This window comes from Fusarium graminearum, chromosome 2, assembly GCF_000240135.3.
Source record: "Fusarium graminearum PH-1 chromosome 2, whole genome shotgun sequence".
In the NCBI taxonomy this organism is placed as follows: Eukaryota; Fungi; Ascomycota; class Sordariomycetes; order Hypocreales; family Nectriaceae; genus Fusarium; species Fusarium graminearum.
Genome location: NC_026475.1, coordinates 5,891,076 through 5,918,738, shown reverse-complemented (window position 1 = coordinate 5,918,738; position 27,663 = coordinate 5,891,076). Strand labels below are relative to the sequence as shown.

The following is a 27,663-nucleotide window of genomic DNA, read 5'->3' as shown; positions in this document are numbered from 1 at the left end:
GACTGCCGAGATTATAGTTTTAGTACCGCAACGTATCTAGATGTAGTAAGTGATGTGTCTGTGGGTGCACACTAGCCATGGTATTGGCTCAAACCGCAACTTCTCTATCTAAAACGTCTTAGGTTACTGTGTGGTTTACCTTGTCACAGATGCAATGGCTCATGTCATCACTTTATCAGCTTATCAATCTCGCATAAAACGAATTCAGGTACCAGATGTCCAAATATTCATGCAGGCAGCGCGGATGTAAGCCACTTCGGAGTTAAGAATGGGTCTCAACTCTAACACTAATACAACCTCACAACTACCGAATGGCTACACGGATTTTTCAAAGAGACCTAACGACGCAATTCTGGGGACTTCATACGGCGTTAAGGATAACGCCGTGTCGTCGTGCAGAGGATTCTGAAGATGGTCGAGTTGATACTATGAAGTATAAATTAATTTCACACCGTCACGAAATACACACTTCAAATACCAATTCAAACATTCAATACAAATACAAACATATCTTAAGAAACGAAAATGTCTCGATATACAGCAGCCCACGCCAACCTCCAAGGACCCGGGGATGCCCGACCAACAGCCCTACAGATCGTTAAAGACGAAGATTTGGTAGGAAAACTCACCGACAAGGTCATCCTCGTCACAGGTGGAAACTCGGGTCTTGGTCTCGAGACTGCCAAAACTCTTCATGCAACTGGAGCTACCGTTTATATCACGGCAAGGACTTCAGAGAAACTTGAAGAGGCCATCAAAGACATCAAAGCGTGGCCTGAGGCGGAATCTTCTGCGCCTGTATATGGTATCGAGTTGCAGCTCGACTCTCTTGCATCTGTGCGAGCTGCTGCCAAGAAGTTTTTGGAGAAGAGCGAGAAACTGAACATTCTCATTCTCAACGCTGGCGTAATGGCCACTCCGGAAGGACGAACTGAGGATGGCTTCGAAACGCAGTTTGGCACCAACCATCTTGGCCATTTCCTGTTCTTTGAGCTACTGAAGCCCGCTCTTATAGCCTCTTCGACTCCATCCTTCCATTCACGCGTCGTCTCTCTTTCTTCAAAGGGCCATCGCTATGGAGGTGTTCGCTTCGATGACTTCAACTTCGAGAAGGAACCTTACATTCCTTGGATCGCTTACGCCCAATCCAAGACAGCAAATATCTACTTCGCATCCGAACTGGAAAGACGATACGGAAGTCAAGGCCTTCATGGTCTCTCTGTTCATCCTGGATTTATTTTTACTAATCTGGCTCGTCATATCGATGTGAGTCAAATCGACGTCAAAGGAGACACAAAAAATTACGTGAAGAATATTGAGCAAGGTTCTGCGACGACGGTCTATGCGGCACTCAGTAAAGACTGGGAAGGCCGAGGTGGGAGATATCTGGCAGATTGTGATGAGGAACCACCACTGAAGCCAGGCATTGATCCTGCGTCTTCTGCACCAGGATACGCATCATGGATCTACAATGAAGAAGCAGAAGGCAGACTGTGGGCGGAGTCTCTTAGGCTCGTCGGGCTGAAGAAAGACTAAGCACTTTAGATCATGTATATTAACTATCTCTGTGAGATATCTACAACTCAAACCAAACTCCTATCAATACTTTCGCTTATGCTAGTAAATATCACTGATATGTTTCATCCCATGGGACTCTCGTGTGCATACTAATTATAGTATCCTGGAATATCGTCGATGATGAATCCGTGCTCCCTGCACTGTCTTGTAGCTAGGTCCCACAGCTTGTTGACAGCCTGAGCATCATCAAGCCACTTGTTTGCCCTGTCGTCAAGCTTCTGTACTGGGACGTAGTATCTTCCGGCGTGCTCGTAGACCTTGTGGCTAGTGGCGCAGAAGAGCGAGTTCATGGCTCCCTCAAGAGGGGTGGAGGACGGTCCGACCTTGAACATCATGCGGGACATGGCGCCCAGCATAGTAGGGTTATGGGACTGAAGGTTGGACTTGACGAGGCCGGGGTGGAGAGAGTATGCTGTGACACCGAGAGATTGGTAGCGATCTGTAATGGCTTTGGCAGCGATGATGCTGGCTTCCTTGCAATGACCGTATCTCCTCCTATTAATGGTTAGCAATCTGACTGTAGAAATGATGAAATTGTGCTGCATACCATGGAGCCAGCTTTCCGGTCTCATTAGTGAGGTTGGGATCATCGTAGTGAATGGCTTCGGGTCCCATTCTGAGAGCCATGTCGCTAGCGACGTTGATGATTCTCACGCGGTCCATTCGTCCACTGACTTGAGCGGCTGTTACGAGAAGAGGCATCAACGACATAGTGAGGGCGTGGTGCGAAAGGAAGCAAGTCTGCCACTGAATCTCGTGTCCATCCTTGGTCAACTCCCAGGGACTAGACATAATCTGGAGGATATTTTAGCGTTGCAACTTTTGTCAAAGTGACTGAACTTACACCAGCGTTGTTGATGAGTATGTCAAGGCGGTTTTCTCTGCTCATAAAGTCGGCAGTGGTATCCTTGATACTTTGCATGTCTTGAAGATCTAGCTTGAGGAAGTGGAGATCTAGATCGGGGCTATTCTTGTGCATCTCTGCGATGGCCTTGTTGACGCGGTCGTTTGAGCGACTGGCGATGTAGACTCTGGCACCCTTGAGGGCGAGTTGGAGAGTGGTTTCATAGCCGATTCCAGAGTTTCCTGAATAGTCAGTCTCTATTTATTGGAATGGTAGGAGTTATGACTTACCACCAGTGACAATTGCGACGTAGCCACGAAGACTGGGAATGTCACGGACCTCGAACTCGGGTTCAGTAGGATGGCAAGGCATGGTGTATGGTGAATTGTTGATAGTAGTTGAGGAGTTGGTTTTTTTTGTAGGTATCTGAGTAGAGTGTATGATGTTGAAGATGTTGTTGAAGATGTTGTTGAAGATGTTGTTGAAGATGTTGTTGAAGATGTTGTTGAAGATATTGAGCCGTGGTCTTGCGTTCCTGTCATCTTCTTATACCAATATTACTCCTTGAATCTGGGGCATCTACAGCCAATCGGAGATGATGTTTCTGACACTGACGGACTCGTCCGCGGACATCTCCATAGTGGTGGGGCAGGGCTGAGTGCTTAGCCTGCGGCGCAGAGACCAACGTAATTACAGGCTGTCAGATTGATCAACAGCCATTGGACTGCATACAGTTATTGTTCCATCAAAGACGGGTCTCAGTCAGCATTTCATGTCGATTGAGATGACGCATTAGAGGGAACTTGAGCACCAGAGCTGGCTTGATAGGTTACCGATGCAGCTACATAGCTTTGTCTGATATGGGGACTTGGATTGCATAAGTCAGCACTAGATTAGCGCAGACAAGTCGTTTGTTTCACTGATTACACTAGGCTCAATCGATGGATTTTGACGATAATTCAGGGTTCTGAGTGGCACCTATCATCAACACGGCCCAGCCCTATCATCGTCTTACAGGGACCGAAGATACGCATGGGGAAGACCAAGGAGCGTGTGTGGATCCGGATACAGTTTGATGATAAGCTTATATGGTTTATTCGTGTCTCTTAAATGTTTGACCGACTCGGATTGGCAATATTCGTATGGCTATTTCTGTGTATAGGTAAATGTAGGTTATGGCTCAACTGTCGGCTTCACGGTAACCAAGTTGGTAAACAATGATAGCAATTAATAATTGACTCGTTAAATATCTCAATTGATCAGTAGCTAGTCCCATCTTCAATACGAGCTGGTCACCTCTTCGAATAAGCCCTATGTGGGAAGATTTTTTTGCTGGGGTCTCTGCTGCATTTGTGACAGAGCCAGTTACGACGTTCAACCTCTCGAACGCCTTTGGTCTCGCAATCCTTTCCTCTGTGAAGGTTCACACATATGTCTTTCGCATTTGGTAGGAAGTGACCCAGTGGGTATACGACTGTAAAGTCGCATAGGCCACACGAGTCTGTAACGTCGGGGATGGTGCACATTGTTGCTGGTGTTTGTGTTGTCTTGTACAGTTGATATGAAGTTTATGATTAGAACACAGATTGAGACTCGATGCTCTGGAATATATATGTGTGTATCTTCTCTTGTTACTATTCTTGTATCATTTGATGCTCTTGTTCACTTCCTTTGTTGCTTGCAATAACAACTTCGAAACTACAGGGGCTACAATTGTCAAAGAATCGGGACAAGTGTGATAGTGTTCGATTACGGGAATCGAGTTATTCTCGACCGTGCACGCACGAACACCAACAAAATTATGAGCCAGATGGATTCCATCATATGAACAATGCCGTTCTCTTTGTTCCGACTTGATACTTCTTTATGCATGTCAACAGACCGCAGAATCTGACATCAGAACCATTTCTTGCACTAAATTGAAAGATCATGAAGAGTATTCTGGTATTATTGATGTCAGTGGGAAATTACGCTGGTCTACGATAAAGAATAGTTTGTAGGAAACGAATGTGCAAGAACTCCCTCTTGAATTGACAACATCTACTGTCTACCTAGTCTAATAACCGGTTCCATCTATGAGAGAACCCCTGCTCCCGACATCTTCTGGTCCTGCCAGACTACAGTCTTAAAACCGGGCACAGGGTGGAATCCCGCCGGGAACATCATCAGCGCAAGCTGTGCAATGATTGTTTCCCTCAACGAGCTCCTCCTTGAAATTCTTGCATTTGTGGATGTCCTTGGGAGCGTCCTTGCACATGGTGATCTTGGCGGCTGCGTCAAACCCGCAGGCCACGCATAGTTCAGTCTTCTTGTGACACATGATTGCTAGATTTGTTTCTGTTGAGTTAGGGTGAGTTTGATGTGGTTTTGGTGATTTCTCGATGAGGTGATGATTCGGTTCGGTTCAAGATTAGAGACCAATGTGTGCTTTTATACGTGAATGACAATTGTTCACTACTCACAGTCGCTCCGTTCACCTTATGTCAAGCGCACGAACAAACACACTGTAAAGAGTAGAGAGACCTGTCTGAGAATAGCAAGTGTGCTAAACACCATTTGGTCATAATTTGCACTAAGGCTCAGGTGTTCTAACGTACAGGCATGGCACACGCTTGTGTGCAAGCGCTACATCACTGATCTTGCTTGGGTCGACGTGATCATTTGTTATGGGTGACAATGGAGGCACATCTTCTGTATCACACTCTGCTGTCTATTTCATGTCCGTGTGTAGGAACATTTTTGGCAGCAGATAGCACGGTCTAGTGGTACAAGTAAACCATGCCGGTTGGTAGCAGAGGGCTGGATTGGAGCCAAATGAGACAGGGCATAACAGACAAACAGTACCACAACCAACATGCAAATGCCTGCATGGGTTTACCAGTCGTCAAAGCAAACTGAATTATTTGCGACAGACGGAAGTTTACAATCAAGAATGGGTTCATAACACTTTGATGTCTTGACCAAAGTATGTAGCCGGTGATGATGGACCGCTATATCCACAAGAGCTTAAAGCTAGTATATCGCGGTGAGTATTGGGCTTCATTCCTCTTCCTTGAACAAAAATAGAAATAAGCCACGGAGTAAGATGGCAGATCTCAGAGTGAGTCAAGGGTGCAGTCACTATCACTATCTATATATCGTCTTCCTCACTCCCAAGGCAAGCCCCAGCAAGCAACGAAAAAGAGAAAAAGAAACACGCCTGTCAGACGTCCATCAACACCCACCCCAGCCACGCGCCCGAAGGCAGACCACAGCTGGGGTCGAGATCATCAAGAGGAAACAAACTCTCTATACAGCAGCTGCACGAGACAGCCACCGCCATCCTTGCGGATAGGGCGAGAGGACCAAGGTATTCACTCTAGGGTGTCGAGGATATACACTCATCAACCAGGGTGGGATCTGTGGCTCTTTTAGGGAACCAAGAGAAGGTCGAATACTATAGAAATGATTCTCTGAAGTATTGTCGACATGAAGAAGAAAAGAAGAAAAGTCCAAATGGCCGGCGGGAGAAGAGATTTTTATAGAGGATTGCTGTGGGGCCCTGAGACCCTGTTTCTTTGAGCCTGAGGCTGCTGTGAAAACTCTGATCTGGGGCCCAACCACTCTATTTTGTTTGGTTTGTCCGCTGTAATTTCGGCTACTGGACCACTGTGGATTACCCCGAGACCGAATTCAACTGTGGACGAATTGAATGAATGGATATGTCACTGAGGAAAGAATTCTCTTTAAAAATGAGGCTGGTAATTGAGGAATTCTCTTATCGCTACGGAAACATTACAAAGGACAGACCAAGACTGGGTTTTTACGCATCGAGCGGCATGTCGTTGTCCTTGGCATTTGGTCTCTGTTCAGTGGAGCATCTCACTGAGCGAGCACCTGAGCATCACCAAGTTTGCATGTAGGGTATGTACATGACAGTAGAAGAGGTAGATAATTGAGCACATATTAAAAGAAATATTGAGTCAATAAAACCCAAAGGGTTCGATGATGAATATGAAGAGAGAGGTAAATTGTCTCAGTGGATTATCCGATAAGTTGTGCGGTTCTACCAAGGCTGCAAGTGTTATTATTGGTGCAGTTGGGAACGCCAATTGCAGCTGTATTTGTGAGAAGGGCAACAAATTGCAAAGCAACGCCAGTGATTTGAGAACAACGTAACTACAAAACACGTAACAACAAGTATCAACTAATTCACAATATTGCAATATCACAGACAGAACCATGCAGTTTAAAGCGCAATAATAAACATCCTCAAACGTGGGCAATGGACTTGCAGAGGGACAAGTACAGGGTGAGAACGCTGACCTCACAGGTCACGGTCAAATTTGACAGGTATTGGAAAACTGAGGATATAACTTATCGTACCACCATCTCCAGCACATACGACCAAAGGTAGTGGAAAATACGGGATCCCGTCCGCTCTCCCATAGTCAAGCCACTAACCGGCGGATTAGTAGTTGGGTCGGTGACGACCAGCGAATCCCCGCTGTTGTATGTTTTTGCATTTTTGACCTGTGATCCAGAGGGCCAAGTTTCTTCGTCACTTCCTTTTTCACCAGCATTACCGCGGCAATAGATAGCCTTATTTGTTATGATCACTTTGAGTCAGTTCTTGTTCTCATTCTTTATCACATTGAACAATGGCCTATTGTGAGTGCGTGGCTGAATAGATATGGGTATGAGCCCACTGTTTATATCCTACACTACAATCGACAAGGTAAACACAGGATATTGAATCGATGAATAAGGTATGTCAGCTGCTAGCCCGCACGGATGATAGAAATGTATTCCCTCCAGTCCTCAATATTTCTGTTTTAGCCACACACATATTGCTTGATAATGTCATGGCTGTTCTGGCACTTGAGTTTCTTGCCAAAGTCCTTAGTCGAACATTTCCCATATAAAGATCCGTCATTTCTATAAATAGCCAGGTCATCGGTGCCGCAATAGGCAAAGTGGTCTACATAGTACCGAGTTAGCTCATTCGGTGGTTAACAAGGTTTGAGGTGGTGATGTGATTCTCACAGACTGAGCCCTGATTTTGGAGTTGAAAGTCGAAAGAGCATAAGCTCTTGTCAACGCTACCCAAGAGGTGACCTAGTCCATCACAGGGGGTATCGCCTTCCCACCAGGCAACATGATAATTCTTGCCACCTGATTGTTGTTGTTGGCCGACGCTGATTTGTGCCGTATAAGCTCCTGAAATCAGGGTTGAGAGTAGGAAGAGGTCTGAACGCATCATGTCTAGTCTGAAAGGATGCGAGAGAAGCGATGGTCAATAGTTTACTAGGTTTCTGCTTAATTCTCCCACCTTTTCTTGTTCCTCGAGCACTTATATATATATATATATCTGGGTTCTATTTTAATAATATGCCACAATTTATCTAGCATGAGGACTAATAAGCAATCCCGACATTTTTCGCTAGTTAAAAAGCAGACACCTGTATATTCATCGATAATGCTGACAATGCAGTCGGAGGGCTTTGTAATGCTTTTACCATTGGAGCCGGCTGATTTTTCGGGGTTTCTCAGTAAGCAATAGTCTACCATGTCTCTTTCCCCTGCAACATTTTCGGAAATAATTACTCATGGCGACAGATAGAGAAGCCATCTGATATGAATGAGAATACCTTTTGGTAGGTACTCAAGATAAAGAAGAAGCGATATGTAGTATAAATAATCAATATGATATAGCGTCAGGTTGAAGCTAGGCAGGTTAGCACTCTGTATTAATTCATTGATATCCTATTTTCCTCTTCCCCGATTCATACATATATTGCCAGAAATGAAACTTGCAACAGCTTTACTCGCAGTTCTTTGCTCGCAAGCTCATGCAGCCATCAGCTTTGGCCAACAGGAGAAGCTTTACGATCGCGAAAACCACCATATAGCTTGGTGGGAGGGCCGGTCAGCCTGCAGCCAGAACAGCGCAGTTGAGCTGGGTTATGCCTCTGTCAACCTTTGCTCCATGAAGTTCAAACTACCTGGTGATAATACCGAATGCCAGTCTTCCATTTATACGGCTTGGCACAATTTACTAATATTGACTTAGATCACGCTGCATACTGTGGTACAAACGATCTTGCAATCTACCGTGCAGATGGATCTCTCTATGGGAAATGTTCAGGTCACGATTATGGGAAGAAGATTGATTGCGGCGCTGTAGATCATGATGTCGTTAAGCATTACGTTTGCGGATGAGATACTTGCGTTACTATTTGTGTCTAGATGACAGGATGTCACAGGGTTTCCAAGAAATAAGTGATGAATAACCAAATATATTACGAGTGTCATCTGCGTATAATCTGAAAATTTCTATCCCTGCTCACGCTGCCTTGGGTTTCCGTCCGTAGACCGAGATACTAATAAATGGTTAGATCATCTTAGACAACACCAGAATGCATGAAACTTACATAGGCCAATAAGCATGAATCCTCGTATCGTTGAGCTCTTCTCTCGCTCCAACAATAAAGACGGCAACTTCCTCCCTTGTCCACCCCAAAGCCCTGGTCAGCGGTGCGATAGCCACGCCCTCGAGGAAGTAATTCGCGTTCTCGTTATTCCACATCCCAAGCTCTTTATGCTTGGCGTCTTTTGCCCACTGATTAGTAGGCCATTTGAACTTGTACTCCTTGACATCTTCAAAGCCGACTTTTGTAAGGACGTCTTTGAGGCCGCTTGGTTTGAAGTATGGGCGACCGAGTTTTTCAGATGCTTCTTGGAGAAGCTCGGCCCATCGGTAGAGATTGTGACTCTTGGATATAGTGTTGTCGTCAGATTCCACAAATACATCAATCTCCTGTAGTTCGACGTAACCGCCAGGCTCTAGGTTGCTGCATAGAATCAGCATCGTTTATATCGTTGATGCTCGTGGCCAGAGCTCACTTATAGATCTTGGTAGCATAGTTTTCCCAGTTGTCCACACTGGAATTCATCATTCGGCTGTGGACGTAGTCAAAGAGGTTAGAGTACTGCCACTCTTCTTCCATATCATCAATGATGAATCGCAAGTTTGGAGGTACGCTAGAACTGTCAGAGTGTCCACAAAGACGAGCTAACTGTACTTACAAGCTGGGTTGGATGGGGGACAAATCGACTCCGATAACCTGGATCTGTTAGAACGGCAAGCTACAATGGAATGAACTAAACAAACATCAGCACCTGGATGCTCATCGGCAAAGTCCAGGGCCCAGATTCCTGTCCCGGTGCCTACGTCGAGGACGTGCTTGACCTTGGCGTCCGGATTGTTCGGTGGGGCAAAACCGAGGTTATCGTCGAATGTTCGAAGGAAGAGAGCATGCTGTAAATCTGTTCTCATGAGCGAATTAACTTATCATTAACAGTTAGAATCTCATACCGAGTCTTTCATTCTCTTGCTCGTCGTTGGGGACATTGTATTCTACGCCATTAGAACTGCTTGATCATGGTTTTAGTCATGTACTAACTCCCATCTTTGTACCCGTGATAAGTTCTTCCGTTTTCCAGTCGATATTGAAGAATACTGCTGCTTATACTTTGAGTTGACGATTCGACATCCTAATGGAGGAGAGTATAGCTGTTAGATCGATACACTACGGAGCAGAAATGGTTCTTGGAGAGAATTGTACCTCGGTGTATATGGAATCTTGGTCATTGAGGATCTACAGATGCAGTTGGGTTAGATAAAGATGTTACGGTGGATTAGGAATGCCCCACAGTCTCATCAGCTACGAGCGGCTGAGTATTTTGAGTTGACATTGTTATACAGTCGAATTTAGGTTTGATGCAATTGCAGGATCTGAAACAGAGCTTGAAAAAAAAGGCAAAGAGGAAATGTCAATTGCCGAGGGCATGGCATGTGTCTTGCCTTTATCATAATGCCGCGCAGCCAGGGTGCCCTGTAACCCTTTCAGACACGTCAACAGGTTTTGCTCCGCTCTCAATGATACGTTTATTGGTATGCGAAGTTCTCTTGAGTCGTATTGTGTGTGTATTGAAGCATGGATAATCGGGTTACATGTATGATGTGTCATGAAACCGCTCGGTAGCGACTTTTACCCCGCGGCCGTAGTTACATCAGATCATGAGGAGATGGAGAGAAGTGATAATTATTAACATTGATAGATCTAGTTGATAGGTTACCCGAAACACTATTACTGCATGGGATCGCAAAAATATGTCATTCTTGTGAGTGGCGATCCAAAACTGCACACCGTTTTGATATGAAGGAAAGTTGAAATACCCAACACCCAAGAAAGCACGACGAGAATTTGCCAATGAAGGGGATCGACTGTTGAAGTTACCGGCCAGCAGAATTAAGCGAAAATGGAAGCAAATTAGCAGGTATAAACATAAACACAACTACCATGCTAAGCTCTTCTCAACACGCAAATTTGTTTTTCTAGGCAGCTATGAGATATTAAACAATAGCTCTACCATCGACATCCCTTGGCAACCCCCCAGGATTCAAGTCCATATTCAACGCATGATGATGGCTCATGGGTTTCCCCTGCGCAATCCTCAGCTTCTCAAAATACACGTATGCCGCGTAGTACACCGAGCTCTTGGCACCACAATTCGATCCCTTGGTCGATCGAAAGTCGGATAGTTGCTTTGACTGGATTCCCTTGCACGTGGGCACTTTGAACTGTGCGTACAGGTCCCGACAGAACTGCGCTTCGGTGACATTGGTGGTCTTCAAGTGAGCATTGATCTTGCGACGGATTTCATCGCAGTCGTCGTAGACAGGTACGTCGTCTATTTCCTCATCGGGGAGATGGATGTTGCTTATGTCGGGAAGACCTGTTACACTCTTTGATGATTCTCCCTTGGAAGTCTTTCCCTCTGCTTCGTTCTTTTTCGCCTCTGCGATGCGGCGTTTCTTGGGATCAGGCATCTTGAGACCCATGACTTCACGCTGCTTGAACCAACCGTATGCATTACGCCAGACACAACTATCAGAACCGCCGTAGGGGCCCTTTTGCTTGAGAAAATTGTTGAGCGAGTTGAAGTTTGTGCCTGTGGCTCTGCAGAATTCTAACTTGTTCATGACGCCTGAATCGAAGAGCTTGTTCATCTTTGCGCGGATAGAGCCACAGCTGGGAAGTGGATCGTTCTCGAAATCGTCTGTGCAGATAACATCGTCGAGATCTGCCTTGTATGCTGCGATTTCTTCTTCTAGGGATGTTTCCGCCGCCTTGCGCTTCTTTCCCGAGGCGGGAGTGGCTTTAGAAGTGGGTTTAGAAATGGTTTTGGCAGTGGGCTTTGGGGCATTATTCTCCTTGAGAGAGGGTTGCGCATTTGCTTCAAGCCGGCTGTCACGGATGATGCTCTCTGTAAGCTGTGCACGGTGTTAGCTGGATATATGAGGCGACGGTCATTAGAGTATTTACCGCTTTCATGGCATTCGTCACCGATGGATGTGTGGGGGTAAGAGGTTCCGCCATTGTTACAGTAGTTATTGATTGAACAGAATGAGTGAGTATCCGTATATGAAAGTACTTTAACTGGTAGTTGATTGAGTTGAGAATATCACGTCGACGCGAAAGCATGTGTCACCATGTCTTCATTTCGTGTTCTGGAATTGTGGAGTTGCTTGGCTATAACGATGCTCCTTGACCAATTATGGTAATGTTTTGTCGAGATGGTATTTACTTGTTTTGCCACTATGTTTGTGGGGAGAGACCAAGTACCTTGTATCAGAGTCTATCAGCTGTCAACCAGCAAACACATTAGACTTGGTGATTGTTCCTGAGAACCAAGAGAAGGAAACTACAATCTCGATCGACAATAAGGCTGTCGCTTCCACCGAAAACAAGCTCATTTGGGACACACCGAGCGCGATGCTGACCTATTACGACGGATAGATAGTCATACCCTGAATTTGACACTCGAGCTATGGGGGTATGCCAAGCTGAGAATGGAGACTTGTCGTCACTGTACTTTTGGGGGCTATCTAAAGACATCATCAGCAAGACGGACTTTGTTTTCATGTGATGTTTATCATCTCGTCAATTGATTGTAAATGAAATGAGTAATTTTAGACAGAGAATGTAACCCTCGATTGCCTTATTGCACAGCCGACAGACAGCCTCAGCCTGCCTGTCAGAAACGAGGTGCACACCACTACAGAATTATCGTACAAGGGCGATCAGTGATAAGCACAGCAGGCTGCCAAATAACCTCGCCGATCCATCCATGCACATGCAGTCTGTCGCCTGTGAACAGCACGTCCTGACTCTATGTATGTTCCTCACAAACAGTGTCCTTTCAACGGGTAACTTTGGGTAGATTTAGTAGATGGAGTGGATTAAACTAAGTTCACGTGGTGGAATTAAATCTGGGGTAATTACTAGACCAAAGATAAAAGCCTCCGAAAAACGTTGAATCCACCACCCAACTCTACTAACTAGGTACCTACTCTAGGGTCCAGCCAAGACCAGACCCAGACAAGCACTCACAGCAAATGCAATGACGTGGATGACTTGAGAAACACAAAAACCTTCCAGAGAACAAAAAGAAGGAATTCCTGCATACAGGCTGGAACTGCGACTAGGCTGCAACAAGAAGGTGGCATTAATTGTGAGATTGAAATGAAATGGGAGGGCAAAGCCTATCAACCGCGTATTTCAGCTTGGACACTGAGATTCTTATCTTTTCAGTCCAATCGAAGCAGGTCAAACGGTCAGCCCTCCATCAAATGGACAGAAAGAAAAGCTTGGCCTTGTCGCGTGAGTGCTTCTTTCTTTTCTGGACCGACCCCAACGTAACTAAACTGGGCTGCGCTAAGCTTGCCCTGATATGGGTTGGTGCAAAGTTCGAGTCTGGGGAAGACACAGACAAAAGAGGGTGTGATGAGTGAGTGCGCGACTTTGTGAGCGGGGAGGGAAGGGAAGTGATTCCTTTGAACCGGGGGGCCAGGAATTACTGAAGACTGCCTATTGATTAGGATGTGCGCTGATGTACTCTAGCAGGGCGTAATATGTGCCTGCCATTGCATGAATGAATGGATGTGACCTAGACCAGCCCTTATCGCATGTCTCTTTTCAGCTCTGCAGCCCTCTGTGTCTTTACTTGCTGGCACAATATTGGAGTGACTTGGAACTGGGCTGTGGCTTTTGGGGTTACACCAGGCTGATTGGGCCCTGTCATGTCCTTGTACATACTCTGCACAGTTGGTAGGTCAGGCCAGGACAGGCATGGCCAGGTCTAGGCTTGGCTGGCTTGATTGCCTGCTTGCTTGCTGTCAACGTTTGGCCCAACGGTGGCAATGGCTGACTGCCCAGCCCAGCGTATCTTGGCACCAGCCAGTTGGTACCGTCCACTGATGATTGCCGATATCTCACTCTCTTTGTTCAGTTTGTCTTATCCTCTTCTGTCCCTCGTCGACATAAAGCTCACTCCACTCGCCCCTCTTTTTTCCACCTTGGTCTCTTCTCTGTCTCTTTGCTTTGCCGTCTTTGATCAAAGTCTCACTTTATTCATTCTCTCTCTCAATCTCTTCAAGGCCCGAGGCCCCAGATGCCTCCACGTCGTAGCAGCACCTATTTGTTGACTATCCCACAGTCACCATGAGCCGGGTTCCGAATGTCTGGGCCGCCATCATCATTCCCGTGCCCGCGAGTGCCCTCGCTTTGATCTTGCGCATCCAGGCGAGACGCATGACGAGAATGCGCTTTGGCTATGACGACGGTTTGTCCATTGCTGCTTGGGTACGCACAACCCACCATTTACTTCATCCCATGTCTCAATAAAATATATGAATAAATACTTATTTTATATGTTATAGTTTGTGGCGCTTGGTTATTCTATTCTTCTCATCGTTTGTAAGCCACCAATCATTCCCTTCTGACTCGTCATTCCAACCCAAAACTCAATTGACGTTTCATTCAAGGGACAACAGGTTACCACATGGGCCGCAAAATCGGACACCTACCAGACCCCGAGATCGATCACATCCTCGAAAAGTCGCACGAGATCCTCTTCGTTAGCGAGATACTCTATTCGTGGTCCATTTTTCTCAGCAAAGTCTCCGTACTCACCTTTTACCGGCGTATCTTTCAGTTCTCCTCTATACGCGTGCCAATCATCGTCCTCATGGTCTGCAGTGGAATTTGGATCACCGTGAGAACATTCATGACCATCTTTCACTGCATGCCTGTTCAAGCCTACTGGGACAAGTCTATCGATGGAAAGTGTCTCAATAATATTGGAAAGTACTACCTCGGTACCGACTTGACCCATTGTCTTATGGACTTTATCATTCTTGCGTTGCCGCTCTTCGAGGTCGCGAGGATGAAATTGATTCTTGGACAAAAGATTGCTGTTATTGGTATTTTCAGTCTAGGCTCCTTGTATGCTTCCCTCTCCAGAGATCATACAAATATCGATACTTACACCGCTCAGGGTTGGAGTCGCCTCGGTCTTTCAAATCGCCGAAGCACAGAAATACACTGCCGCCTCTCGTGAATTCCCCTTTGAGTTTTCGCTTGCCATGGTATGGGCTAATGTGGAATGCCATCTTGCCGTCTTTACCAGTACGTCTTCATCTCGCTTCTCACAACTCAAAGCTAATAACCGTTCCAGGCTGTCTGGCCCTACTTCGTCCCATTTTCCGCAAATTTATCCCCGGTCTTTCGTCAGGCAACACAACATATCCCACAAACGGCCTCAGCCACCCAAGCAACACAAACAACACGTACAGAAACAGCATCGCCCTACGACAATCCCGCAGCCCCAACGACATGGACCACTATGTCATCGAGGGTCAACGTGCGTTTTCCTATCCGGACTATGATGCGATCAGCTTACCAGGTGCAACCAAAGACGGTAATTCCATCTCCAGGCAGGGCTTCATGAGGCAGCGTGAGGAGAGCATGACTGATACTGATGTGTCGCCGGGAGTGTCACCGAGAAGAGGTTCTTTGTCTAGTGTGTGATGATGATCTGTGATGCGTGAAAGGGATGATGTATTGTGTCTTTTCCTAGTGACGCATTTGTGTGGAGACGAAACTGCACACGACAGTGCACTTGTGATGATGTGTCAGTGTCAAGATCCTGATATCTAATTTCATTTCATTCAACACCTGCAACTGTCCACCTATATTCAACTCATCTGCAAATGAGGTGAGTTGCTGTAAAAATTAAAGAAGAGAAAACCTATTATCTAACTACTGTACAGTCTAAGCCAATACTCCGCTGATGCGCCCTTTACTTCCGGTTCTCAAAGAGGGCCGGGTACTCTGGAAGAGTCCATTTGGACTCCTCGGCTCCTGCTCCCAAGCCACCATCGAGCTTGAAGTACGATGCCACTCGCGCCACCGAGTGAAGTATACGGATTCCAAGCGCTGTCTCGGGCAGGAAGAATTTCTCAAAAGAATCGCTTTTTCCGCCGTGCCGAGCGGTCGCTTGAGGGCGGAACATTTTCTCGTACCGCTTCACACCCTTGACTACTGCAGTGCTTGGGTCTTCCTTTTGCAGTGTCGCGATCTCACCAGCGAGGATATACGACCCTACCAGACCCCAGCTTGTTCCGAAACCGTTGGCTGTCTGGGCATGCGCTGCGTCACCGATGGCCACAACTCGTCCCTTGGACCATGATCCTACTGGGAGTCGGACTTCTTGTCGTGGTGTCGAGTACAGATCATCTGCTTCTGTAGAGGTCTTCAATGCCGTCATGAACCGCTTGGACTCCCATGCGCCATCAGCAAATGTGTTTGCCCAGGCAGCCTTGAGCTCTGCAAGATTACCCGACTTGTGCGCTGCTTCGAGGGCCTCGGTTTTTCTAGGCGACTGCATGTAGACACGAGTAAAATCCACCTGGTCCTTTCTTGTTCCGAGGTAGCGCCCTCCCGGGAGATGACAGAAGGTGAAGTACTTTGAATCATGTGGCTGCGCGAGCGTGCTGAAGAAACCGATGTAACCACCAAGGTTATGGCGAGGATCGGGGGCGTCAGGACCGAGCATGAGTTGCCGCGTTCTCGATCCAGTCCCGTCTGCTGCGACGACAAGATCATAGTCATCTTTTCGGCCGTCGGCAAAGCCTACATGGACTTTTCCCTTTGGGTCGTTCTCGTCGTCCTGAGTCAGACTGGTGACGGTTGTACCAAAGCGATGCGTTACGTTCTTTCGCTTCTCAGTGAGGCCCATCAGGATGCGCACCAAATCACCGCGCATGATCTCGAATTCCGTGGTGAAGCTCTGCTTTTCAGCGCCGGTTTTCGTCGCTGCAAACAATGCCTTTGTTCGGCCTTGGGCGTCGATAAGCTGGGTTCCTGGTTCGCGAATTACTTTGGCACGGATGGCCGCTTCGATGCCCATCTTCTTCATGACGGGAATGCCCTGAGCGCGGAGATCGAGCTGTTGACCTCCCACTCTGACCTGATTTGCTCGCTCGATGAGGGTGATTTCTGCGCCTGTCTTGGCGAGCCAAGATGCAAAGGCTGGGCCAGCGACGCCGCTGCCAACGATGAGGACTTTAAGTGGTTCCATTTTGTAAAGAGTGGATGGTGTGATGTGTTGTAGAGATATGAGAGCAGCTGAAGGTACATGTACATGTTGGTTATATACTGACTTACTAGAGTAAATGGCCGAGTTCCTAATGCGAAAGGACCGAATTCCGTGGCCGAGATGAATTCACCGGACAGAATCCCGCCGACTGTGACGCGTTCTTACACCGTCGAAGATATATGGTTGCACTGGCGTGTAAATTGTGGATTATCTTATCAATCTGTTCTATTTTTTATCAATCTGTTGTTATCAATCTATCTTATTTTCTGCCCACGGCTATAAATTTGAACAAGTCCACGTTGTATATCCCATCAGGTCTCGCTGTGGTAGTCTAAGAATGTTAGACGTGGAGATCTACCAATATTTAGCGAACTTCTGGTCACATTACAGTGTAAGATTACTGCGTTAAGCAACGGGGTCTCTTCGTAAGCAGTGCGTTAGCGTTGCAGTCATAGTGATGCATCCCTCAGTGAATAACAGAAACGCTGTCACTTTCAGTCTAGGGATATAAACATAAGTAGTCTGAGAAGCCTAGTTTGAGTAGCATAGACTACTTATGATTTCAGCGACGTCTGTCTGTTGCCCTGGAGGTCATATCATGTACATGGTCTTTGAACCCACTGATCTTCAGTAATTGAACCATTTTGATGACGTGTCTGACTCGGCCATAACTGGAAATCCCCGACATCAATTATGAATTTGACGAAGTGTGGAGTTCCCCACAGTCATGTCAAGTGTTCCAGAAGAACTAGAAGTTTTCCTTGATGCGCTGATCCCCCAGCTTGTTTTCTTACATCAACTCGCCCGACTTGGGTGCGGTGCCGTAGCCGTTGGACCAAGAGAATCCCTGCATGCATATGGACTGAGGCTTTGATTAGCGGGTTTTTATCAGGCTTTCACTACAGATCTGACTTGCATTGCTATAGCGGCCGGGCGGTGGTAAGGTGGCTGTGACTGCCCTGTTGCCATTAGCCTAAAGTGATCGACAGGGTTTTTGCTATAGCCCTAACAGATAAACTCACCAGAGCCCGTGATAAGCCCTTGATCTGTTAGTACATCATCATGCTGTCTGATCTGATCCTTACGGATCTTCAGCACGCCATGTGATCACTCTTGGTGGCCATCCAAGATGCAGCCTCCAACCAATCAACAAATGCACTGCCTCGTTGTAGCACACACTATTGACAATTGATGCGAAAATGAGGCAACATTCACGGCACAGTTCCGGGATATAAACTGGCCAAATGCCAACACTTGAATGTTAATTTGATGGGGAATTGTGATTTTTAAAGTCTAATATTCACTCTTCATTTTTAACCGTTACATTTAAATGTTGAAAATACAAGAATCCATATTTTCTAAAACCTGATCCTCTACAATTCAATCTTCATCACTCTCGAGATGGATGCTCCCCCACCATATCAGGCACAGCCTGACAGTAAAGCACCAGCCCTCACAGACCAAGACCAAGACCTTGGCATCGAAGCCCCCTTCGCAGACCTCAAAATCGACCCAGCACCTCATGATCCGGAGCCCAATGTCTGTCTCGCTCACCTCAGACTTCTCTTCGCCTTTGAAGCTCTCAAAGAAGACATCGGCTACCAGGATGGTTTGTTTGGTATATGGGACTCTCGCGCCGATGGAAACATCAGAGTCAGAGAGAACGGTGACGTAGAAGAGCTTCCTGCTTCAGAGAAATTTACTCCGGATCTCGAAGACAAAAAGAAGGCTCTAAGCAAACTGCGAGAAAAGCGATGGAGTCTTTTCGTTGCGAGAGCGGTTGATCGCTACCAAGCGTGGTGGAGTTCTAACTTTAGAACTCTGTCGTCTTTGACTGAGGATAAGATGAAGGACAAGGACTCCCTCTCTTTTGGAAAGTTTGTTTCGGGGGCGAGCACAGATTGGTGGGATCAGGAGGCCCTTCCACCTCTTGGTACGTTGAGCATATCATTGTTGCGGATGTAGCTAACATTTCCTAGATGTCTTGATGGTGTATCACTCCCATCTCTTGAACCCTCATAACTTCCTTGAGGATTGTTTACGAAGAGGCCTTCGCCAGTTCTGGCAATCGGGTATGCCATGGGGCCGTGTCAACGCTGCTATAGACGGTTCGTTCAACTACAACGTCGAAGACGAGAACAAAGCCAAGTGGTTAGCCCAAACCGACTGCGGATGGGAAAACATCCATGACTCAAACTTCAAACGCATCAGCTGCCCTAACAAGAATTGTCGTGAAAAGTTCAAGATTCCTTGGACAACATGTGCTCTTGAAGAAACACCCAAGACCTCAGAGAGACCAGGCCTTATTGGCACAGGCTATGGCGACACCAAGTTCGAAGCCCGGTGCCCAAAGTGCAACACAAAAATCACCAAAGAAACACTCAGCGTAGCCAAATTCTGTAAAGACGCTGACAATCTCGTCTTCTTGAGCGAACCCATGCCAGGAACGCTTCTCTGGCCGACAAGCGGCACACCAGTAGTGATGATGGACCGCACAGGAAACAAATTTGACCAACGCATGTTTCCCAACCGCATGATACAACACGTCCTACGTACTCAGATCCAGGGCCTTTTGGACAATCCTGATCCTGAGAACCCGCCCACGATGGAAACTGTGCGCAAGCTGATCGAGACTGAAGCTCTCATGAAACCCAGCGCACTTGAGACCATCTATGGTAAGCCAACCAAGTTAGTCCCTGGCTTCTCAAAAGTTGCGACTCGGAAGATGATGTCAAGATACTGGGAGAACTTCAGCCCCTTCGCCCTCGATCTCACAGGCGCTGTCATGCGACAGGGCATCTTTTCTGAAAAGATGTGCAAGCTCGACTGGTTGCACTCACCCACTGCACGCGAAACTATGGAACGTTGCTGTGTCAAGTATAAGCGTTTCATAAAGATCATCACCAAGAACCCTCGACGCATTGTCGTGCCCACGCTGGACGTTGATTTGGCGTGGCACACTCACCAGCTCAGCCCTTTGGCATACTATCACTACACCACACGCAAGACGTTCAAGTTTATTAGACACGACGACAAGATTGAAGATGACAAGCTGAATGAAGGGTTCGAATGGACTAGTAAGATCTATCAAGACACATATGATGAGGTTTACTCAGAGTGCACTTGTTGGTATTGCGAGGCCACGCGAGCGGCGCATGTTTCTGCCGCAGGGCGATTTTTGAAGCTGTCTCACAATGAGAAGAGTAAGTCGTGCTTTACTCACCCTATGAGGTCTATGGCTAATGTCTGTATAGTTGCAGATAAATTCTACGAGTCGGGAAAAGCAGATATGTGTCCGCCTGATAACTCAGCACATATCTCTTCCCACAACGCCGTGCGAACCAACGACGAAGCTCTTCTTGCAACCAACCAGATCGAAAAGGTCCAAAACAGAATGCGTGCAGTGCATAACAAGCGTTTGGAAGAAAACTACCAAAAGGCCTGCAAACGTGCTGAGAAGAAGGGTCGCAAACTCCCACCAAAGGATCAGTATTACGATCATTGGGGGTATCCCTACATGAGTGAGTACTCCCTGAATTTTAAGTCAAACGATGACTGACAAGTGTACCTAGTGTACGGACCTTTCATGGCACCTACGATAGTGTTTGTTCCTGTCTATGCTTATGGGACTGCACCAACTTGTGCGGGTGGAACCTGTGGAGGGAACGTCGCTGCGGGAGCATGCGGTGGTGGTGATGGCGGTGACGGCGGCGATGGTGGCGGTTGCGGAGCTGGAGGCTGTGGAGGGGGAGGCTGTGGAGGAGGAGGAGGATGCGGTGGTGGAGGTGGCGGTGGATGTGGAGGTGGTGGTGGTTCCTGAGGGGAGAAGATACATGAGAAGTATGAGGTTTCTTTTGTCGAGGTTTCCCATGACGTCTGATAATAATTCCTATGTTGAGCCATGCAGTTGCACTATCAGTTGCACTAGTGTTAGTACTAGGAAGGTGAAGTTCTTGGGAGCTTGAATTCATCACCGTTGTTAAATCTTGTTATGTTGACCTGGAAAGACGAACTAATATAGTGATTTCATTCCGATTTGGCTGTCTTGGATCTCCATGGTACCACTGGCCTTTGATGTTTTCTCACAATAGAGCTTAAGAATAATACAGATCTCATCTCTATGCGATGCGAGTAGCGTTGTATGATCGTCGGCTAAGAGAGACGGGTCGATGTCCGCTTACACACCAAGTATCATAAGCGGGGTTCGAGTGGCTAGCAGAATTTTACAACAACTACATATCTGACCTTACATCTAAGAAAGAGAATATTCACATACCCAGAGACCCTTCAGACCTGTTGTAAATACCGCAAATAAAAAAAAACACGATAAAATGCCTGCCCAGTTTGTCATCTTTGACTTTGACGGGACTCTATTCGACACCCATCAAGCCATCTTCCACAGCATCAAGCTCACATTCGATACTCTTCTTCCTGAATCTACACCCCCGGAATCTGAAATCCAGAAGCTTATTGGCGGTGGAAAGGGTCTCCTAGATGTTCTCAAAACGTTGCACCCCTCTTTTGATACATTGAATGAGGATGAATGGGTGTCTACATACCGACGCATCTACAATGACGATGGCCAGAGACTCACATCTCCATTCGTCGGCGCAAAAGAACTATTGAACAGCCTCAATGACCAGGGCATTCCCATTGCTATCGTTAGCAACAAAGGCGTAACGGCAATCGAAGCGACTCTCAAAAGTAACTCGCTAGAAAACATCATCCCAAGAGACTTGATCATCGGAGACAACACGCCTGGAGCAACCAGAAAGCCCGACCCCGGAAGCTTCGTCAACGTTCTCAAGCCAGCCCTATCAGCACGTGGATTTCCCACAGATCTAGATATTTCTAAAGTATTAGTTGTGGGAGACACCGAGGCTGATTTGAAGTTCGCCTCCAATATTGGTGCAAAGTCTGTTTGGTGCAGATTTGGATATGGAGATAAGGAAAAGTGTGAAGAACTGGGGCCAGACTTTAAGGTTGATGCGCTGGCAGAAGTAGAAGGAATCGTGAAAATTTTGTAACCTTAGGTTTCAGCATTTTTCGTGGTCATTTTAACATGCATATTGATCTTGTCATCTTACTCCAAATGGACTGAGTTCCACGGATGGAAAATAAATGTGAACAATTCCATGCCAACATGGGCATATGATGTACTCCAAAAGATAAGAGAGAAGTTAGCAAAGCCCAGCAATCTCTTAAGGTCTACAATAAATGAAACTCTTTTGAGTTCCTACCATTGGGTTCACTCAGTTTATGTGTTGAGCGGAAATATTACGATTTAGCTTGGGGTGTATTGTCTAATGTCATGGCGATATATTATTGAAACCCAGAACGTATACTGGACAGTTCCAGAACACAGCAAGACAGGTTAATAGGTATGCTCACTCAGACCACTACAGGCAGGCAACGTTTTCGACTACCACTTCCCCAAATAGAGGATAAGGCGAACCAATGTCAGGTAACTAGGGTGTAATGTGCTACCAACCTTTACAGACACTTGCTTAAATCTCGCCAGAACGTGCGATCTCTGGGGCAGCCTCTACCTCTACCTCTACCAAGCAACCCCGAACACTACTGACATTTAGTAGACGCCATGTTCTGTCTAAGTTATAAATATGAGAGCTTTGAACCGTACACGTCAGAGATACGCAACGGGCCAATCAAACTCTTTGACAAGTTGAGTTTCTGAGTACCGATTTTTCTCCTATTTGTACCATCGTCTACCCTTGCTTGCAAACTTCCTCTTCTTTTCCTCTTCAACCTATCACATCACTTCCCTTTCTTTCTCTCTTCCACTCCCACAACCACTTTCACCCACAACTACTTTCACCCACAACTACTTTCACCCACAACTACTTTTACCCACCCTCACTCAAGACATCCTCAAACATGAGGATATTCAACATCATCATCGCCCTCGCCCTCTCATGGGTAGTAGTCTCCAGTGCTCCTACCTATGACGGCTTCGACATCGTCTGGCAAGACACCTTTGAGGGTCCTGCCGGCTCTCTTCCTGACAGATCCAAATGGATCATGCAGGACTGGTACAAGGATCTCAACGGTGACTGGCAAACGTACACAACCAGTCCTAAGAACCAGCAGCTCACCGGTGACGGCTCTCTCCTGATCATCCCCCTGAGAGATTCATCCGCTACCAAGGGTTGGACATCTGGTCGCCTCGAAAGTGTATACACTTTCACCCCTGCCCCAGGAGCACGCACCATCGCCGAAGCATCTATTCGGCTGGGTAGTGCTCCTCCATCTGGTAAGCAAGGTATCTGGCCCGCATTTTGGCTTCTCGGTGATAGTCACCGAAAGGGAACTCTCATCTGGCCGACCTGTGGCGAGATCGATATCATGGAAAACGTCAACGGTGAAACCAAGACCCAAGGCGTTATCCATTGTGACAAGAACCCCGATGGCATCTGCAACGAGAATAATGGTATCGCTGGTGCGACCAGACTTGCGGATTCTGGTCAAGATTTCCACACCTACACTGCGGTTATCGATCGAACACCCGGAGACTGGAGGGATGAGAGTGTCTCCTTCTATCTCGACGGTGTCCAGTACCACCAGGTCACCGGCGACAGGATCGGAAATGAGGAAGTTTGGGGCAAGGTTGCCCACAACTTGATCCATTTCATCTTGAACGTTGCTGTTGGTGGAGAATGGGTAAGAATATCACTCTATATAAATGAATATCGCTAACTTCTTGTAGCCTGGCGATCCCGATGAGTCTACCATGGACGGATTGGCCAATGCGATCGAGGTCGAATACGTTGCCCACTACCAGTCGACTGGCTCCGGAGGATCTCCCGCATACCAGGGTGGTGAGAGTGGTTACAAGAACGGCGGGTATGGTGAGGTCGTTGAGCCTGTCTACCCCCAGCCGCGACCGCCCTCAACCTTTCCTGAGTACCCCATGCCCACCACCTCCAACGATGGCGAAGGCTTTTCTATCTTGGAAGTTGCTGACCATCCTGGTCTCTATCATATTCCTGGTGTTCCTGGATTTCGCGAAGTCAAGGGTCATCCGGGCCTGTATGAAACGCCTGACAACAAGCGTTATCAGGTTCCTGAACTTCCTGGCCTTCGTGAGGTTCCTGGTCGTCCTGGTTTCTATCAGGTTTATGGTGCTGAAGACAGTTCTTTGAACTATCCTCCTCGTCACAAGACACCTACACACCACAACTTCCCAATTCCTGAGGAGCCGCCTCGACATGACCAATCTCAATACAACTCTTTCCCTTCGCCCAAGTCTGATGGCTACTATCGTCCCCCACATTCGTCTGGTGATCGCTACTACGGTGGCTCGGGTTCCCGAGAATCGTCTGATGATCGCTATTACGGTGGCTCAGGTCACAGGGAATCAACTATTGTTGGGTATCCCGGTGGCTCTACGCACGCAGATCATACTGGATCCAGACCAGCACCAGTTCCTGGCCGGATGACCGATACTGACAGGATGAACCAGCTACCGCCGATGAATCCTACTCGTGGTAGATATGGATCGCACGCCGAGCACTTCCAAGAAACCTCTCATCAAGCCCCCTGGCCTCCCCACAGGTTCCAAGATGGTTACTCACAAGCTCCCGAGTCTGCCCCTCAGTATCCTCACGGCGCTTATCAACAGTCTCATGATTCATCTATCGTTTATTGTTCAGCCCCTAGTGCCGGAGACCCTAACCATGGAACGTATGGTCGCCCAGGTGGATGGGGTCCTGCAACTGGAAAGCCTTGCCCTGACGGCGCTACATCCAGGATGAAGGCTCGCCAGATTTCGCCTCCTAATGACGAGGGGGAGGTAGAATCCAAGGTTAATTCCACATCTTCGAAACCGGGTATGCCGTATCGCTTCAAGACTCCTGGATATCCACCCGCTCCTGCATCAGATGCCATTGCACCATCTATAGTCACGCCTGGTGAATACGGTGGTGTTCAGGCCAAAGACAAGGGCAAATATCTTGATGCACGTGCCGATTCTCCGGGCATGCGTTACCGCTTCAAAACTCCGGGCTATCAACCTGCTCCTGCACCAGACGCCGTCGCACCCCCTACAGTTACGCCTGGTGGATTTGGTGGTGTTCAAGCTGGAGACAAGGACAAGTATCTTGATAGACGTACAGATGCCCTGGGCATGCCTGACCTTTTCAAGACTCCTGGATACCCGCCTGCCCCTGAAGAAAATGCGGTTGCACCAACTACTGTTACTCTTGGTGAGTATGGTGGCGTCCAGGCCAAAGATAAGGCCAAGTATCTTGGTACACATGCAGATGCTCCGAAAATGCCTTATCGATTTAAGACTCCTGGATACCCGCCTGCTCCTGAGGCAGATGCTGTCGCGCCGCCTACTGTAACTCCCGGTGAGTATGGTGGCGTCCAGGCTAAGGACAAGGCCAAGTATCTCGACCCAAGAGAGGTTGATGAACCTACTCCTGTCTCTAGCCAAGGTACGTCTAGGTATGGCATTTCTAGAGATGCTTCAGTGCTTGCGTTTGTCTCTGCGTTTGTTGCCCTTCTCATCTTGTTCTAGATTCGCCTAGGCTTTGGATGGTTATACCCAAATCGTCTCTGGACTTTCGAGTGGTGGAGGAATAGCATGGGGCCTTTTGTTTTCTTGGACTTTCTTTTCTGCAGTATTATTATACCCTTTTCTCTTTGTATTCGTTGTGCGCCAGGGCACATCTTTTTATTTGGCGGTCGTTTGTCATTTCTGCAACTTCGCTCTGGCAAGGTCATTGCCTTATGGAATTGGTAGTTTGACATTGATAGTGTTTATCATAGTAATTGAACGAAGTTCTTCGAATAGGCCAAGTCATTCGTGTTCTCACATGTGCGTAACATCTCGTGCGTGCCAAGATATCTTGGCAGCGGATATGTTGTTTTACGCGCAAGCCTTTCTCTTTGGCCCAATTATACGTCAGTGCCGAGATTGCCAACTGCCAATAACTTAGAAGTGCTCACCATCACGTCAGTGATCCTGAATATGCAAGAAACGTGGTCCAGTATAATCTCAATAATGATTACTTTCTGGGTTGCCCAGCCCTATTATGGAGTGAGACTTGCATATCGTGGAGCACATAGAGATGCCGTTTGCCGTTTCCAATCTTGGCTTGCTAGTTTCCTCAATATTCCTTGGACTAACGGTAATAAATGTTTGTGACAAAACTCCAGGATATGCACTCCAGTATTACCTACATGCAGCTTGAACCGGTTAGGTACTGCCATGTGCCTCCTCTGTGAGGCCTCTCAATGAATCGCTGTTGCTTCACTTCCCCATGAGAGCCTTGGCACATATGCAGTGTCTTGCAGAACAAAACACAGCCTCAGTGATTAACAGTAGAAGGCAAAATGAGGGGTTATAGGTGAACTGATTAGCAGCATATAAAGAGTCGGACTCTCACCTCACTTGCCGCGTCTTCAACAATCCACCAACTCATCTCAACCAGTCCCAAAGTACAAGCACATCTCTCCCTTCCCACTACTCACATAAACATCACTCACAATGGGTCAACTCGACAACGACAACTGGCTCTACCCAGGAGACGGTCTCACAAGTGAAAACGGCAGTGCCGAGTTCAAGATTGAGGGCGACGGCAGGATGTCTATCTACTGGGACGGCGAAGTTATCTGGCAAAACACAGATGAGGGACGTGAAGACATCAAGGGTATTCATCTGCAAGAAGATGGTAACCTGGTCCTCTAGTAAGTAGTCCTCCCAATAGACACAAGAGTGCTGCGAGACTGACACATGTCACAGCACCCACGACGATGAAGCCGTCTGGGCCTCAAACACTGAGGATCATGGCGACGAGGTGTACCTGCGTGTACAGGATGATGGAAACATTGTCTTGTACAAGGGAGAGGATGATGACGCTGAGGCTGTTTGGGCTAGCAACACTGTCCACGAAGATTAAGAATAGGGAGCACTCATGCAGCTGACCAGCTTGGCTGGAACACTTCAATAAAAAAATACAAGTTAAACTCCCGTACTTTTGTGACATGCTTGCTTTGATGCCTCTCTGAACGTATGGACATGTCTCATGGTGCAGTGATTGATGTGTGTTAAGAATGGGAGTCTCGATGTGTTAGGCGTCTGTATCCCAATTTCGACGTTCTCGTCAACATACAGAGCCACGCCCGGTTAGCTCAATCGGTAGAGCGTGAGACTCTTACGAGTACGCGATCTCAAGGTTGCGGGTTCGACCCCCGCATCGGGCTGTTCCTATAAAGTACGATTGCAAACAAGCGAGGCACTTCTTTTTTTTGAATTTTTGAGCCCTGCCTCTCAATGCGACGACAAGGGAGACAGACAATAAGGTTACATCTTAGTAACAACTGGAGAATAGAGTTGCAGTGACGTGACATACATAGCCTCTATCTCATTTCGTTGTGTAAAGCCCTGTTTTTTAGAGTTCTGTTTCATCAATGATGCGTGTTGGTGTAAATAAGGGAGACTGTGTTCCCAGGGCGCACAAGAGAGGCTTGACGCGCATTGAACGCTTTAACATGTGGCTGGAGGAATCTCTGTGTGCAGTGTCTGAGTTCTCTAGATAGTCATAGAGTGTGGTCCTGTAGATGTAATTGTTGCTAATGTTTCTGTGGTCCATGCACTCCACGTTCTCAGTGGACAGAAGCTACTGGGTTCTGTTGCGTGGTAATATTATTAATTGCAGGACAAGTTAATAAACTACTCTAGATATATCCAACGATGTCATGAACATTAGGATACAAATATCAGTATGGGC

At 47.2% G+C, this 27,663-nt stretch overlaps 12 protein-coding genes and 2 non-coding genes across 14 annotated transcripts; 8 read left to right on the top strand and 6 right to left on the bottom strand.

Annotated features, from left to right (window-relative positions):
* Positions 1-525: 525 nt before the first annotated feature.
* On the top strand, positions 526-1,536 carry FGSG_03818 (uncharacterized protein; the record flags this gene model as incomplete). Its single annotated transcript, XM_011323565.1, has 1 exon — positions 526-1,536. One exon carries the CDS (start codon positions 526-528, stop codon positions 1,534-1,536), a length of 1,011 nt encoding a protein of 336 aa, XP_011321867.1.
* Positions 1,537-1,667: 131 nt separating this feature from the next.
* On the bottom strand, positions 1,668-2,794 carry FGSG_03819 (uncharacterized protein; the record flags this gene model as incomplete). Its single annotated transcript, XM_011323564.1, has 4 exons — positions 1,668-2,073; positions 2,126-2,373; positions 2,423-2,679; positions 2,713-2,794. 4 exons carry the CDS (start codon positions 2,792-2,794, stop codon positions 1,668-1,670), a joined length of 993 nt encoding a protein of 330 aa, XP_011321866.1.
* Positions 2,795-3,602: 808 nt separating this feature from the next.
* FGSG_12377 (uncharacterized protein) lies at positions 3,603-3,948 on the bottom strand (the record flags this gene model as incomplete). The annotated part of the gene is made up of 2 exons (XM_011323563.1): positions 3,603-3,835; positions 3,882-3,948. 2 exons carry the CDS (start codon positions 3,946-3,948, stop codon positions 3,603-3,605), a joined length of 300 nt encoding a protein of 99 aa, XP_011321865.1.
* A 2,856-nt stretch (positions 3,949-6,804) lies between these two features.
* On the top strand, positions 6,805-6,920 carry FGSG_20016. Its single transcript, XR_893011.1, has one exon. It is a non-coding gene; the product is annotated as a 5S ribosomal RNA (ribosomal RNA).
* Positions 6,921-7,236: 316 nt separating this feature from the next.
* Positions 7,237-7,664, bottom strand: FGSG_03820 (uncharacterized protein; the record flags this gene model as incomplete). Its single annotated transcript, XM_011323562.1, has 2 exons — positions 7,237-7,382; positions 7,448-7,664. 2 exons carry the CDS (start codon positions 7,662-7,664, stop codon positions 7,237-7,239), a joined length of 363 nt encoding a protein of 120 aa, XP_011321864.1.
* An 881-nt stretch (positions 7,665-8,545) lies between these two features.
* FGSG_03821 (uncharacterized protein) lies at positions 8,546-9,815 on the bottom strand (the record flags this gene model as incomplete). Its single annotated transcript, XM_011323561.1, has 7 exons — positions 8,546-8,636; positions 8,752-8,784; positions 8,836-9,255; positions 9,308-9,451; positions 9,491-9,534; positions 9,576-9,722; positions 9,780-9,815. The coding sequence occupies 7 exons, from the start codon at positions 9,813-9,815 to the stop codon at positions 8,546-8,548; spliced, it is 915 nt and encodes a 304-aa protein (XP_011321863.1).
* Positions 9,816-10,820: 1,005 nt separating this feature from the next.
* On the bottom strand, positions 10,821-11,847 carry FGSG_03822 (uncharacterized protein; the record flags this gene model as incomplete). Its single annotated transcript, XM_011323560.1, has 2 exons — positions 10,821-11,741; positions 11,794-11,847. The coding sequence occupies 2 exons, from the start codon at positions 11,845-11,847 to the stop codon at positions 10,821-10,823; spliced, it is 975 nt and encodes a 324-aa protein (XP_011321862.1).
* Positions 11,848-14,070: 2,223 nt separating this feature from the next.
* Positions 14,071-15,339, top strand: FGSG_03823 (uncharacterized protein; the record flags this gene model as incomplete). The annotated part of the gene is made up of 6 exons (XM_011323559.1): positions 14,071-14,112; positions 14,190-14,226; positions 14,304-14,754; positions 14,807-14,937; positions 14,987-15,172; positions 15,227-15,339. The coding sequence occupies 6 exons, from the start codon at positions 14,071-14,073 to the stop codon at positions 15,337-15,339; spliced, it is 960 nt and encodes a 319-aa protein (XP_011321861.1).
* A 271-nt stretch (positions 15,340-15,610) lies between these two features.
* Positions 15,611-16,891, bottom strand: FGSG_03824 (uncharacterized protein; the record flags this gene model as incomplete). Its single annotated transcript, XM_011323558.1, has 1 exon — positions 15,611-16,891. The coding sequence occupies one exon, from the start codon at positions 16,889-16,891 to the stop codon at positions 15,611-15,613; it is 1,281 nt and encodes a 426-aa protein (XP_011321860.1).
* A 1,419-nt stretch (positions 16,892-18,310) lies between these two features.
* Positions 18,311-20,729, top strand: FGSG_03825 (uncharacterized protein; the record flags this gene model as incomplete). The annotated part of the gene is made up of 4 exons (XM_011323557.1): positions 18,311-18,842; positions 18,889-20,112; positions 20,164-20,430; positions 20,482-20,729. The coding sequence occupies 4 exons, from the start codon at positions 18,311-18,313 to the stop codon at positions 20,727-20,729; spliced, it is 2,271 nt and encodes a 756-aa protein (XP_011321859.1).
* A 511-nt stretch (positions 20,730-21,240) lies between these two features.
* Positions 21,241-21,936, top strand: FGSG_03826 (uncharacterized protein; the record flags this gene model as incomplete). Its single annotated transcript, XM_011323556.1, has 1 exon — positions 21,241-21,936. The coding sequence occupies one exon, from the start codon at positions 21,241-21,243 to the stop codon at positions 21,934-21,936; it is 696 nt and encodes a 231-aa protein (XP_011321858.1).
* Positions 21,937-22,804: 868 nt separating this feature from the next.
* On the top strand, positions 22,805-25,756 carry FGSG_03827 (uncharacterized protein; the record flags this gene model as incomplete). The annotated part of the gene is made up of 3 exons (XM_011323555.1): positions 22,805-23,572; positions 23,634-25,365; positions 25,725-25,756. The coding sequence occupies 3 exons, from the start codon at positions 22,805-22,807 to the stop codon at positions 25,754-25,756; spliced, it is 2,532 nt and encodes an 843-aa protein (XP_011321857.1).
* A 575-nt stretch (positions 25,757-26,331) lies between these two features.
* Positions 26,332-26,915, top strand: FGSG_03828 (uncharacterized protein). Its single transcript, XM_011323554.1, has 2 exons — positions 26,332-26,620; positions 26,676-26,915. Exons 1-2 carry the CDS (start codon positions 26,421-26,423, stop codon positions 26,830-26,832), a joined length of 357 nt encoding a protein of 118 aa, XP_011321856.1. The 5' UTR covers positions 26,332-26,420; the 3' UTR covers positions 26,833-26,915.
* Positions 26,916-27,053: 138 nt separating this feature from the next.
* On the top strand, positions 27,054-27,136 carry FGSG_20577. The gene has a single exon. It is a non-coding gene; the product is annotated as a tRNA-Lys (tRNA).
* Positions 27,137-27,663: the final 527 nt, after the last annotated feature.